Source organism: Egretta garzetta, unplaced genomic scaffold (assembly GCF_000687185.1).
Source record: "Egretta garzetta isolate BGI_Z169 unplaced genomic scaffold, ASM68718v1 scaffold61, whole genome shotgun sequence".
In the NCBI taxonomy this organism is placed as follows: Eukaryota; Metazoa; Chordata; class Aves; order Pelecaniformes; family Ardeidae; genus Egretta; species Egretta garzetta.
In genome coordinates, this window is record NW_009258620.1 from 978,996 (window position 1) to 993,917 (window position 14,922).

Here is a 14,922-nt window from a genome sequence, read left to right on the forward strand (position 1 = left end):
CAGTGATACGCATACACACCGCTGACTTCTACTGGATAGAATTAGAATGATCTGACCGTACGTCATAAGCCTTATAACATCACGGTTAATGGAAATTTTTCTCTATCCAAAGTCGCAAATTAGGTCAAGCTATACCTCAAGTGTTTTTTATCACGTGCTGTCTGGCTGCTCCATGCAGTATTTTGTTAAACATACAGAGCTGAAGGACATAATATGCCACGGTGGCTACCTGAAGGCTCAGCAAAGGTTGCCATTGTTTGCCCATGTAAGCTAGGGAAAACTTACCAGAAACCTGACAGATTCCTAAATGAGTTACTTAAGAAGAAGGATTTTCTATTCTAGATACAGAAGGTTTCCCTATGCAGGAAAAAGTCAGATACTGTCCCTGAATTGAAGACAGATCCTGTTACCAGATTTGAAGTTCATCATTTCTGTTGTGAACTGGTAATTGGTAATTGTGAACTGAGCAAGCTGCAGCTTATCCAGCCCATGGATCTCCTCCTGGTTTTCTGACCAGTGGTAGACGATGTCCTCTGAAGAGTAGCCATCTGCCAAAAGAAAGCTGAATAAACACAAAGTTTGAGGAAGAAATTAAGAACTTAGAGGACTTGTCATGGAAGTCCTCTAATTGCTCTGCTACACTGATTCTTGTCGGTCCCATTGCAAACATGCTGTGATTCAGTCTGGATAATTCACTGTCCTGGCAACATCGATGCTGCCAGTGTCACACTGGGGTAGCTTTCCTACAGGGAGAACAATCCAAGTTGATTCACGCTGACTAGCAATATGTGCTATGGAACAATGCACTTCAGTGTCATGAGAAATATTCAAATTATCTCTCAAAAAGCTCATTTTCATGCTCACTTAAAGTGGAGTAACTGTTGCTGTAGCACTCAAACTAGCCCTGCACTGTGTTTGGATCTCAGGGTTACAGAAATTTCTGTTTGTAAAAGAAAAAAACCTACTAAATCTAATCTATTTATGCCTATCCTACTAAAGACAGATCAGAGTATAATTCTGTACTGCAAGTCTATCTCCAAGTTCACACATTGATTTTATGAGATAGGTACTCTGTACCAGTCAGGCAGTGTCAGGGAAACAGATTTCCTTTGCCAGGGATTCCCCCAGTGTCCTCAAAAATATGCGTCCAGTTGGCTCACTATCTCCCCTCGCAAGCCCTACAGTGCTTTTACAAATGGACGCTGCATGGAAGTGAAGCATAGAGCCGAATTGTTCGTACGAACCCCACCGCTCTTGGAAACAACGGTTAGGGCCTCCCTCACCATTAAGGTGGTTTAATCAGAAAGCAGTGCCTATGTAAACTGCCTACGCAGTGGTTTTCTATCAGTTCTCCTCCTCACAGCTTTGGGACTTCCTCAATATTTTCAAACCAAAATGACAAAAAGGTAAAGGTTCCAAAGATGCTTCGTTCTTGAAAGTTTTGTAAGAAATGGTGTGGAGAGAACAGAAAAACAAATGTGTGCATCCAGTTAGAGAACAGCAGTGTAACTCAGAGCCATGCCCGTTCTGAGATGCACCAGCTAGCTTGCCAATCACCATATGCCTCAGCCTGTTAATGGCTGCAGTTTGGCATGGGTGGCAGCTGGAAGGTGACTGCTAGGGAGAAGTGCAGGGCACCAGGGACATGAAAGAAGCGGGGAGGGGATATGTATGAGGGGATTTATGTAATATGCAAATCCATAGGGAATCGATCTTTGCTAGTTTTACTGTTAATGGACAAATTGCTACTAAACCATTCATTTGTTTAAAGAGGCTTTATTTCTGCATGTTTGTTTCATTGAAATCAAACCCCTCAAATTCAATTAAAAATTCAACCACCACCAAAACTCCCTGCAGAACCTGCTGGGAGAGAGAATCGATTGCTGGTTCACTGTCTGCTGGCACTGCATTTGGTGATTACATAAGTAAAACTGGAGATTGCTATTTTTGACAGGATAAAATGGTATTGTGGTTAATTGCCCAGAAAACAAAGTCAGTGCTAAAAAAGAAAAGAGAAACTTGCATCAGTAGGCCAGTGAATCTGCTCAGAAACTGCTATTCACAAATGTCTGGAACCCTCAGGACCTGTAGACTCCTTGATAAAAAATCCACAAAAGGCCAGATTCATTACCGTTGACTGGCTGGCTCCTCCTTGTGTCAGCAGTGAATTTCATTCAAAAGTGTTAATGCTCATGGGCATTACATGCTGATAAAATAGGTAAAATACAGGTTGGACAAAATATAAATTCATTCTTCACCCTCCTTGGTGAGTACAAATGAATTTAAGCCGATCCATGCAGTATTCTGATTGATTTCTGTGTGATCCAGGAAAGCCTAAGCAAGCTAAACAGCTATGTAAGGGTTAGTCACAATGGCATTCATTAAAAATAGGGAATTCTTTCTTTTTCCTGTTTTCTCATAAAGAAAAAATAGCACGTCAAATTTTGCCTGTGGGCTTCTTTCCTTATTCTCACTGGATTTGATGCAAACCTCGGTAACGCTAGTGACTATCACAATTGCACTAGCTTTTACATGAAGCACAAAGTTCCAGACATTTGTTAGGAGGCCTGTAGGTTGTTCATCTTCACTAAATTAAATCCTATAGCTTTGAATTGGATCAGAGCTGAACTGGTATTGAAAAGTCCATAGTCTAATGCCCAACACCAAGAATGAAGGGATTCTTGTTTGTACCCTTCATTTCTAAATCCTAAGGCACCCCTTACATCATTGACTAAAGCAGAATCATTCCAGCAAACTCCAGAAAGCTAAGTACCATATATGCAGGCTTTAAACAAAATACAGATTATATGAAACACTGTACTCAGGCCTTACAGCTCTCCAAATCCAACATGCACTCTTGCTCATCCATTGGATACTTGGAAAGGTCCATGTCACAGGCCACTGTTGAGGTGATCCTGTTCCAAGCAACACAAACACCAGTTAGTTGCGTTCAGACAGAGCCTTTTCCCCAGAAGTCAAAGACTAAATGGAAAACTTTGAAACCTTAATACTAATACAGAAACTATTTTCAAAATGCTTATGGCTATTATCTTTACTAAGTCTGTGGGAAACCCGAAGGTGGAGGATAACTGAAGAAAGGTCAAATGACTTGTCTAATGTCAGAGGACACTTCAGCTATTTCTGATGATAAAAAAGGACTTTTCTGAGTCAAATCTACTCCCTTTCACTGTCCCCAAGATCACTACCAATAACTTAAGGGTGACTTTGGACTTAAAATTTCAAAAGTGCACACATTAATTTTTAGAACATTACACAATTAACTTTAAATACAGTTACTGAGTTCTAGCAAGAACACTCTTCCAAAGCGAGGAAATGCCACTTTCTCTGTGTGAAAGATGAGGAAAATGGATAGTTGAGCCTAAATCAGGCTCATAGTTCCATTGTAAAATAGCGAGAGAGTGGAGAACAGAATCTTTGCTGTATTCAGCATCTCCTTGCCTGCTGACCAAATACTTGTGAGATGCTTGTCTCCCATTAAGGACACTCTGGAAGTGATCAGTGATTATGCAGCAGAAAATGTGTTAGCATGGCCAAAGATACCTTCCTGGCAGTGTAATCCTTGTAAAGCAAAGGGATCTCTGATAGGAGTCACCAGTACTTTCCTCTGTTTTAAATTAGTAATTATTTTAGGAAATCATCCCAGGAAAACTGAGTGATTACTTTACAGTCTGTTCAAAAATACATGGTAGAGTACCCTCGCACTCTTCCTCGCTCACCTGATGCTGTATAAAATTACTCCATCTGGCTGGAGCCTGATAAGTTTGTTTTCCACAGTCACATCGTGGAACCAGGCAGACTTGGCATTTACTATGAAAGTATCAGGCAACCAGAGCTTGTCCACAAACCGGCTGTCTAAGCCCAAAGTCTCATTTGTGTGGTTATAAGACAGACGGTCATCTCTCCAGCTCTGGTGCAAAAATACCGTCATGGTGTATTCCTGTGAGAAGAGAAACCCCAGTTAAAAAGTGATGCTAAAAAACCACAATGATAAAGCCTTGGGACTTGGTCAAAAATCATTGTGTTAGCCTAGAAATGCATTAACTGTTTCCTGTACAAATAAGTATTTTTATACTCAGTCAACCACAGAGCTACCCAAGCAGTTTAATTTCTCTCATATGCTTCTACCTTGGATAAACACAAGACATCATCAAAAAGTGATTCAATGTCAATGTTACATATAGCATGTTGCAGGAGTTGCATTTGTCTTAATGAAGAAAATCAGTTTGTTTATCTCCACAAGTACAACTTTTAGCTTTAAAGGGTTTTTTAAAGCAAAACTAGAAAAACAGGTGAAGTTATCCATCTGTAATGAAGGGAAAGGATGGAGAGAAAGTCAAAGGTTTGGTTTTAAAAGGAAATCCGTAGTGTTTCAGAAATGCAGTTAATTCATGCCTATGGCTGTTTATGTGACTTGTAAGTTGTTATACTCCACTGCTTTACTGAAAGGTTTCTACACAAAAAAAAGAGGAGCATCTCACAACCAATTGCTCCTGTAGCTTCTTGTTGAAAGTATCTGTGGTGAAAAAGAATTTGAACGGGAGTTGGAGTTAATGCTTAAAATTAGGCTTGCTGTTAGTAAGTGCGGCACAGATCCAACCTTGCTAACTGTAGTAAGAAATCTCAGTGACTTATACATGATTAGATCCTTGTAATTGCCAATGTCTGCCAGAAGAGACTCTGCCCCTGTCTTAAAAGACAATGTTTGTTCTTTGCAGTATCTTCTGGTGGTAATTTCTCCACTCCAAACATGCTGGGGATCAACTCTCTCTCTGGTTCATTAGTTTTCTACGCTTTCTGTCATTGCAGTACATATGTTCACAACTTGGTAGGTTTAACTGGTAACGTACCATGTTCACTTCTGAGATGTGGTCAATGCTGGCTACTTCAATTGCAAGAGCAACATTAACAGGAGGACCTGAGAAAAAAATGTTTGAATGTGGTGATTTACATCATCATAGTACCTATAAAAATATAGATGACCCAAGACTCTTAGTTCTTTCATACAGAGTGAATTCATAAAAGTGTTTTCCATGATAAAATACACTTTCCAAGTAAAAGCTACCTTAGAGGAAGAGACTTAAATCTTTTACAAATCATGTCCTCAATTTCCAACAGAATACCTTGCTTTAATGATAAAGGACATGAGATACAATCACAGCTACTGTAAATGATGGAATTCCTTCTGGAAACCACATCATCTAGTTTCAGACAGCATGACTTCAAGCAAATGCAGAAATTACTGCCACTTCCAAAATTCCTTCAACTTAGAAATCAGTGATTTAAGACCTGTACCAGCAAGCAGACTGTGTTGCTAATTCTGCTGTACAGTCTGTCTTTTTTAAGATCAACCATATAGTTGATTGTTATTGTTTCCAGTATCCACGTAATAGACAACCACAACCTTTTAATCATGTAGAGGATGGAGTTCACGTAAACAGCAGAAGGTAGAGGATTGTAAGAAACAAGAGACATTACTATCAAAGTCTCACCTCCAATCCCAGGCCTGAAATTACGTGCATACCCTTTCATTAAATCATCCAGGTTGGGTAACCAGGATATTTCAATGTTGGAGCCTATGTAATCTCCGATGTCATTCATAGCCCTAGGTAAAGAGAATAAGTATCTTTTAAAATTTGGCCATGTTTACAAACAGAAAAATAACAGGTAATGGAAGACATTGACTTCTTTTATACCAGAGACGACCTAACATATAATCAGCTGTATTGGTAATTTAGTGGAAAAATACTGTATATAGATAAGAAAACCATTTCAGATATTTCTATTTAAATCAAAACATATTTCAGGCAAGACTAGGGCCTCTTTCTGAAATACAAGCACATGCTTTTTTAAGGTTTTTTCTTTTCCAAAAAAAAAGTAGGAAGAAAAAGGTTTAGAAATTTAAAGAAAGCATGAGGGAAATCAAGATACTTTGTATACTGCATAAAATGCATCTGTGGATGCTGAAATGCAGCTATCTGGGTAGCAGGACACAGCAGCTGTGACAGCTCCTAGTACCACTATGGAACAGCTGAGATCAAGAAGGCTGGTGTATTGTCAAATGTGATGGGAAAATAGTAGAAATTACACAGCTGGAATTTGGATTCAACATCTTTGATACTGTGAAAAGTACCATAGGCCTCCAAAATAGGAAAAGCAATGCTAATAGAAGGTGTACAAACATCTGAAAACTGCAAAGATATGGTCCTGGATTTGGGGCCATTCCCATCCCAGGTCTTGAGCAGTAAGTGAGGTATCCATAGCACTGAAACGTCTCTGTCCTGCTCTACCTTCCCACAGGTGCCCCTGAGTTTTGGGTGTCTAGGGATGGTTCCATCATGCTGGGAAGGCCCCAGCTCACCTGCCTGTGCTGTTTTGCATTTGCCCGCATCAGGCAGTGTGAGTGTTTGGCCTCAGGAGTGTGGGATGCCATAATGCACGCATCCTCTTGTAGTCACTCTGGGGACCTCAGTGAGCCACCAAGCAGGCAGTAGGTTTTGCTTGGGAGGTAATGTGTTGCTGTCAAGATTTGTGCAGCATGCCACAGTCCCTGTCCCAGAAATAAGGCTCCATCTCTCAGGTGCTAGGCACATGCTTCTTTCTGATCCAGTGGTGCTCCTTGAAGACGTTAGCACAGTTTCTTGCTGCCATTTCCCACCGCCTGGCGGATGCCAGCCCCTCAACCCTCCTCATACAAGCAGTGATATGGATATTCCATAATCTCTTATAAACAAAGGCAAGCTTATATTGTCTTCATTAACTGTTTAAACTGAGCTGGCAGACTTCATTTGAAGCAAATCTGTGCCTGCTCACACAATTCCTCTTGCCAGCACTGTGATTGACATGACAGGAATAGAGAACTGAAGGACTGTGACAACGTCTACCACAACTATTTGCAAAGAGAAAATTTGCCAGTGGTTTGAGAGGGCCTGTATCTGCATGCAAGTACTATATCAAAACTCTCTGAGCGCTGGTTTAGCATCTTCCACTGAGTCCAGCAATAAATATGGCATTTGAGAGATATATATCACTAGCAACAGAAAAGAAACTCGTTAAGCATCGATGAAAGGCTGTGGAGTAATATACCATAAACATATTCTGCCTTGGTACTTACCTAACTTTCTTAAAATGTTCATGCGACATTGACCCACATAAAGCACGTTTTTTCTCTCCAGAATATGCCAGTCTGGGCATTCAGCTCAGCACGTGCAGTTACTGCTAGCACAGTAGCAGGGTATCCTACAATAACGAACGCTTCTTCTCACAGGGGACTGAAAGAAAAACCTTTGTTTGCCCTGGTTGTAGAATTCTTGCCCCGCAAGTATGGAGTCAATTATATAAGGAAGGCGTTCTGGGATTACAGTGTATAAATCTTAAATTCTGTGCAGCAGAGAGACTGAAAACTTGCATTAACGGAGCTGTCAAAGCTTATGTGACCTTAAAGCATAGGGATGCTGCTCCAAAGTGAAACTTCATTAGTTCACGGCAAAATGTTAGAATTGGCGCTATCTATTAAATTGCATTTAAAATGTTTCCTTGCCATGAGCACACTGCTCTATGTTAATCTCTAATGACTATCATCTCAGATATTTCTCAGGTTCCTATATCTCTTCTGAGTAAGGATTTTGGAAGACTCAGAGCCATATTTTCAGCTACATAAATTGGAATAACATAATTGATTTAGACAAGGGCTTTGAAGATTTATAACAGATGTTGACAGAATTTTTGCCTTCCTTATTGGGTCTCATCAACTATATAAACACTTCTTTCTATCAGGCTGCTGTTTCCTATGTGCTGGTCTTTCAAGCATCCAACTGTCAGTATTTAATTAAATGAAATTATAGTTTCATAATACTTGGCAAGATCCAGATGCTAGGGTCTGGCTTTCTTCTGCAATACCATCAAACATTGCAGTTCAGAAATTATTTTATTTATTTTCTTTTACATTCACTACCCTATTTCTGAAAATACTACGACTATCGGTTAATACAGAAAACAAATGTTTTAAATTAAGGCCTTGGCAGATTAGAGAATATGCTATGTTGAAAGTATTTTATTTAAAAATGTACAAGTTACTTATTTGTAACTTGTGAATCTCAGCCACAGATATGTAATGGTAGTCCTTATCAGTAAATTATCTGAGCTCCTTTTATATGATACTTTAAGTCTTTTTGTAGTTAGAGGAAATAACTAGAATATGGGTGGATGAATATATCTACCTAAAATCTCTTTGTCTTTTCAGCAGAAGATGGTGCTTTTCTATTTCTGTTGCTAAAACTGCAGCCAAGTTCTGTAAAGTGTTTTGAAAATAATACTCAAGTTGAAAGGTGACTGCACCGTAGTGACTTATCTTGGGTTCCTGATCTGTGAGGATGGGAGAATCTAGCTTATGCTTCCCACATGCACATTAGTACGGCAGTGCTAGGTACAAGTCATCATAAAATTAGAATACTGTGTATATTTATGAATACTCAGCCTGAGAAAAAAACCCAAACAAATTCAGCTGCTTGCCTTTCACAATAGGTATTGCTACTTGCCTGCATCAAGAACTCATCCCCAGATAACTGACTTATAATCAGTCACTTACTACAAAAGAAGTAATGTCACTATAAGAACCGCCAGGAGCTTCATCTTTTTTGAAAAAGCATTTACAGTTATCTTGTGTCAGTATTCTATTTTAATGGCATTAAGGAGAGCCATAGAGTTAAAACGAAGTTAAAATGATGAGAGTTGGGTTAAAAACTGTGGGCTGTAGCTTGCCATGTGTTTTAAGCAGATTACAATCTAGAGGGAGTTTTACTTAAATATCCATGACACAATTAAAATGAATCTTGTTTCTATTATTAATAAAGCCTTAGGGTCAGATCATCAGTGTAGCAAATGTGTTCAAGTTAGTGGAGCTACATGTACTTAATACCAGTGGGGGTTATTAAAGTATTACAGCTGCAATAATTTTATGGTTAGATTTACTGTGTTGATGTTTATACTACTGGTTCATTTTTAAATTTCTTTGAAATGGGCAACAAAATTACTCAGTTACACACTAGCATGGTGCTCACAGAATGGCTCCTAGATACTCAAAAGAGAATATGCGAATCAGAATAACCTAAAGTTTCATTTACAAACAGTTATCACTGAGTTACCAAAAGCTTTTGCTAATATTAGGCTGTTTTCATGCAGATGATTAAGGGATTAGAGCATCTCTCATAGGAGGAAAAGCTGAGAGAGCTGGGACTCTTTAGCCTGGAGAAGAGAAGACTTGAGGCGGGGGGAAATCTTATCAATGTATACAAATACAGGAAGGGAGGGTGTAAAGAAGGCAGAGCCAGGCTCTTTGCACGGGTGCCCAGTGACAGCACCGGAGGCAACGAGCACAAACTGAAACACGGGAGAATCTGCTTGAACACCAGGAAACACTTTGCACTGTGCGGGTGACTGAGCTCTGGGTCGGGTTGCTGAGAGGTTGTGGGCTCCCTCCCTGGCGATATTTAAATGCCGTCTGAACATGGTCCTGGGCAACCGGCTCTGGGTGGCCCTGCTTGGGCAGGGGGGTGGCCCAGATGACCTCCAGAGGTCCTTTCCAACCTCAACCACTCTGTGAGTCTGTGAACCTGTACTGTACCTTTAAACTACCCAGTGATCACTTTAAACAGCCATATTCTTCAAATTACATTTTGTCAGACTGACATGAAGGCTGATGGAGCAAGGGAAATAATACAGACATAAGAACTAATGCAGCAGGGGCTGTATGCTTGGGTGTATGATTCAGCACGGTGTAAATGAGTCCACGTTCTGCCTGCGTCAGTCTGATATATGCTTGTCAGGTCTAAAGTCATCCCAGGTCCTCCAGCATAGTAGAAATCTCCCCTTCCCCTCTCAAGAATATTGAGGGAGAGGAGAAATAAAAACCTCAACAATATTATTCTACCTATCACATTTTAATTTCTTTTTTATCTGGTGAAGGCAAAAAGCGTCAATATTAGCAGTCTGCAGTCAAAAATGATGACTTTGGAAAACAGACCTTTATTTTCATGGCACTTTACAGGCCAGTTTGTTATAACTCCTTTGAGCCATTCCTCTAGACTTCCGTATATCAGATCCAGTTCTTTAAAGTTACATGAAGGACGGTGGGAGAATTTAATTCATCCTTGATAAATGGTAGGGATTATATATGACCTAAAATATTATTCATTTATTGTACCTGAAAAAGGAAGACCAGCACAGAAAAAACGCATTGGAAGGGATTAACTTTTCATAGTGTAAGCAGTAAAGATGAAAAGAGGGAAACTACTATTTGTTGATTCAGCAATTTCACTTCCTGACGTAAGCTGCTGCAAAGCTTGTTTTAGTAAGAAAAGGACTTTGTAAAATTAAGCTACTGATTTGTAAAATTCAAGGGGCATAACAGCTCATCAGAAAGCTTATCTTTACTTTGCACCAGGCCAGAGTGGGGTGCCTGGCTGACTGACTGGCAACATAGTCATGTGGACTAGTATCACGCTGGAAGTCATTCCCAAATGTAAAGCTGAAGATGGTTTTTCATCCACACTCTGACTCTGTATACATCTCATTTCCAGCAGATATTCTGGAGAACATATTTGCATCTGTCCATATCTGGAGTTTAAACATTGTGAGAACTTCAGCAGAGCTCGTTGTTAGTAGCAGAAAACAGATTGCTGCTGTTTAAACTATGAAGAGGTTAGTTCTCTTGCACTCTACACAAAGGGGAGAGGAAGGCACCATTGATAAACCTGGCAAAACTTTGAAGTTCTTTGCCTAAGAGAACTGCCCTCGACACAGGTTAGGGAAAGCAGCTCCAAGTAATGAATCTCAAATGACAAAGAAATGAATCTCTTTCCGTTCTAGAATAAAGAGCACATAAATCCCCAAATCCTTTCTATCCAAGCTGCCACCTTGCTCCCAGCTGCAGCAGGACCATTGCATTCTACGAATGTGGAGTGATCTGGAGGAGCAGCATCAATCAACTTGGACAGCACAGCTTTAAAGGGCTTGTCAGGCAAGTGAGGTACTAACCTGCCTTCACTATCTTTCAGATCACTGCTTGAAAATGGTTGCTAGAAATTTATCAATATTACTTGAAAAACTCCAGTTAAGTATTTAAATTACACTAAGGAAAAAGGCAATCTATATATTCTGTGTGAACAAGTGCACTACAGCAGCTGGACAAGAGATAACATTAGCAATATTATTTTTGCACAGCAGTGCCAAAAGCTCTAGCAGCAGTGCAAAAAGCTCAGCAGCATCTTTAAGTCAGTGGCCAATGAGATTTTAGGTCACGCTTGTAGGGAGAGCGCTCTCACCTTTTGACAACATGTATAGCAGTGAGATGTGGATAATCACTTTTTACATCCCCTGTTTCTTCTTTAAATCTGCTAACCTGAGTCCTTTTGGGACTGTGGCATAGTTATCATATGACTCTTTTAACCAGTTTGACTGATACTGAGGATAGGGATGGAGTAAATTTCATTTTCTTTGAGATAATCTTTTGGAGGCAAATGTCCCAGATGTCATTGCCACTCAAGAAAACTTTTTCTTGCGAAAAGGACAAGGAATATCCTGCAAGGTCAGTGAACAATCTGGCCTCTGACAAACTCCAGGATTATCCAGAGCACTATGTGTATCCTTCCCATCTGCCATTCCTGACTCCAAGGGAAGCTCGCTGTAAATATGTTTTGTATTTTGAAATGTAATTGAAAAAGCATTAGGCTTAATTCATGGCAACCTTTTGAATATCAAAGCCCTTACTTCTTCTCTCTGAGTTTTAAGCTACAGAAAATGGACCGCTCTGAATATATTCACGTGTTAAAGCTGCTCTGTTTCCATGAATAGAAGTAAAAGGCTGAGGGAGACACACAACAGAAGGACAATTCCATGCAAATGTATGAAAGTCATTTAACATAGTAGAATCTTAAATATAGAAGATACGCCTATTTTTAATTAGAGAATTAAAATCTCTTTCACAAAAGAATTATAAAGTACGGACATTACATCCCAGAACTCCTGTCTACAGTATCCTTTCCCTCCACAAATGAAGAAATATTCCTCTAAGTGTGTTTCAGCAGATGATCCCATTCACTGTGACACATTTATTATTGCAGCATCCACAGCATATCAAACTCTGATAAAATAGTGGTAGCTACAGTCTTTGCCCAAAGAGCTGTCAATCATATAAAGGCCAAATTTCTTGCCACTGATCACTGTCTCAAGCAGACCACAAAATACTGCTTTGAAAAAATGTTCACCTGAAAACAGCACTGGCCTAAGTAGGATGTGCTGACTTAGCATGAATTTGGCTTATTCACTTCAGTCAAATAGCACACATGATGGAGAAATTGCTTCAAGTACAGCCCTCTAGAGCACCCTGAAAGGACATTCAGAAACGCTGTGAGGAAGCAGGCTACACATATTCCCCAATTCCCTCCTCTGCCAAAGCTTAACATTATTTTAATAGGTAGTTTTTGCCTTTGGGAATTCTTCTGTCATACCCCTGAGTTCAGAACTTGCTGAAAAATTCCTCCTTTTTTGAATATGTTTTGCTTACACCTGTCAATATGCAGTTCATAGAACTTACAAGCAAAACACTTAGTGGGTTTGGATGGCCTCTGTCATCATAACCACGAATCCATTACATTTAGGAAACAAAATCAGAGCAATAAAATGTAGGGTTTGGCAGTTTTGCCCATTATTATAAAACTACAGTATTAATAAAATACTGCTCTTCATAAAAGCATCTCTGAACAAAAATAATTCTATGTAATATCATATTACAGAACTCCAAGGAAGAAGAATAAGGAAGCTAATGTGCTTCTTGGGCCCTTATAATGGCAATTATCCCATAGGTCATCTGTGTGTGAGTAATTTTACTGATGCAAGGATAAAATTTTGGTTTGGTTCTGTTTAACTCATCAAAAGTACATTTGTAAGCAAGGTTACTCACTTTTTACAGGATTAAACAATGTTCTGCCATAGCCACCCTGAATCTTCAGGAAAGTGCTGCACTAAACAGAGCAGTTTTCTTTGACCCTTGAATGTCCTGCGCTTTGGCATATTGGGAAAACTACTACAAACTGAGCAGCTGGAATTTCACAAGCTAGAATTTGCCTTGCCTTACCCTCTGGCATGAGTACATGTATGTCTAACAAACAACTCGTCACTATTGTGTAACTGGAGGAAGAAAGTCAAGTAGTTAGGTAATTAGCCCCAATATAAAATCATTTATCCAACAAATGAGAGGTTGCACAAATCCTGGCAGTTGTTGTGCCAAGAAACAGACCTTGAAGACAGAGGCTGCAAAGGCTGACTCTTCTTTAAGATTCCTTTTTTTCTCCTTTTATACTCAAAACACCACTTTTCAAACAAAATACTTAATGCTAGCCCAAGTGCTGATAGAGAAACAGGATCATTGAAATTATGGGCAAGATCTTGATGCCCTTGGGTCATAAGCAGTGTTTCCTCTGCCTTCACTGTAGATTGCTTCAGAGCATGAGGGTGTCAGGATCTGACCCTGGATAGCAGATTCAAGGTCATAGGATAAAACATTGTGTCAGCCCTGAATATGAGCAGTTGACTTGACACTTCCTCTAATGTGCGATCCCTTTCCTTCCCAGTGAAAAAAATCAGATCTCACTAATTAATTCCAAAAACTGTAACAGCGAGGTTACATCTTACTACAATTATCACTTTGCTTCTTATACTCCTCTGAAGCTATTAATAACATCCATAAAGTAGAAGTGGGAAGACCCCTTTAATACCACAGCCATCTCTGCTCTGGGTGATGTAGGCATGGTTTTACATGCAGCAAGTTCTTTTTTACTCCCCCTTCTATTTTCATTGCATAATCATGGCAAGCTTTCTCCACATACAGCCTCCAGATCTGTAGAGAATATATAGAGAGCATAGCTGGTTGCCTAGCTAACACCTTCAGAATAAATGCGGCTGCGAATTGCAAACATGTATCTTCACAATTTATTATTTTAAGAAATGGTTGGCATTCTTCAAACATTTTTTTCTACAATCCCTGCCAGTCTCTTCCTCTTATCTCAAGTACAGGAGGCTTAACAAGCCCGTTAGAAAGGAATGTCTGTATCTGGGGTTTCTTAATTGTGCCTATGGAGGCCCTAAGCAAGGCTGTTCAGTTAGGACCCCTCCGGTTGTGCTGGGTTTTATGGAAGAGTTTCATGTTCAAGCAGGCCCCCTACAGAGCTGTTTAAGGGGATGAGGCTGCGCTGGGATGTGCAGTGCCCTTACAAAAAGTGATTGCCCCCAATTTAGAGTCAGTGCCCTCGGGAAAAGGCTTCCATGGGCATCCTGTTAAAACACACACCCCTGGATTAACCAAGGGACTGCTGCTCAGTTGGCAAAGTGCATCCTCTGCTAGAAAAAGAAGGGGGAAAAAAAAAATATAGATGGGGCACATTGAGGAAACTCCTCAGTCAAGACCCCTTTTTCTACCGAACACTGGCTCAAAGCAGTCGTGGCCCCGAAAGGGAGAGCAGCCCCTGGCCCCGCTGGGAGCTGCAGCCAGCCCTGGCATTTTTCCCCCCAGCCACACCGACCGACCGGCTGCCTAAGGCCAGTCTAAGAAAGAATGATAAGGCGATTTCTTACCTGATACACCTGTGCTGTTGGGTGCACAGTAGAACCAAGGCAGGAAAAACCCAGGTAAGAAATTCCATTTTACTCCCATTTATTAGACGGTGGCAAACAAAACCCAGGTTCCCCGGCTCTCTTGGCAGCTCCAGAGCTCCAGTGGTGTTGCCATCCTTGCTTGCTGTGCTAAGTTGAGGCCGAGTTTAAAGCGATGTCTTGTTGCTCAGCAGCAGCAGCAGCAGCCCCCGCGCTCCCGGCGGTGCCCATGCAGGCAGCCGGAGCGGCGGGCAGGGC

The 14,922-nt window shown here is 40.4% G+C and overlaps 1 protein-coding gene across 1 annotated transcript in view; it reads right to left on the minus strand.

Moving 5' to 3' along the window:
- GABRD (gamma-aminobutyric acid type A receptor subunit delta) overlaps positions 1–14,714 on the minus strand; it is a 17,685-nt gene extending 2,971 nt beyond the window's left edge. The window contains exons 1-6 of the mRNA XM_009648122.2: positions 14,647–14,714; positions 5,511–5,623; positions 4,869–4,936; positions 3,738–3,958; positions 2,833–2,915; positions 411–548 (exon numbers count right to left, since the gene is read on the minus strand). Of these exons, the coding sequence (XP_009646417.1) occupies positions 411–548; positions 2,833–2,915; positions 3,738–3,958; positions 4,869–4,936; positions 5,511–5,623; positions 14,647–14,714 (691 nt within the window). The remainder of the gene's footprint in view (positions 1–410; positions 549–2,832; positions 2,916–3,737; positions 3,959–4,868; positions 4,937–5,510; positions 5,624–14,646) is intronic.
- Positions 14,715–14,922: the final 208 nt, after the last annotated feature.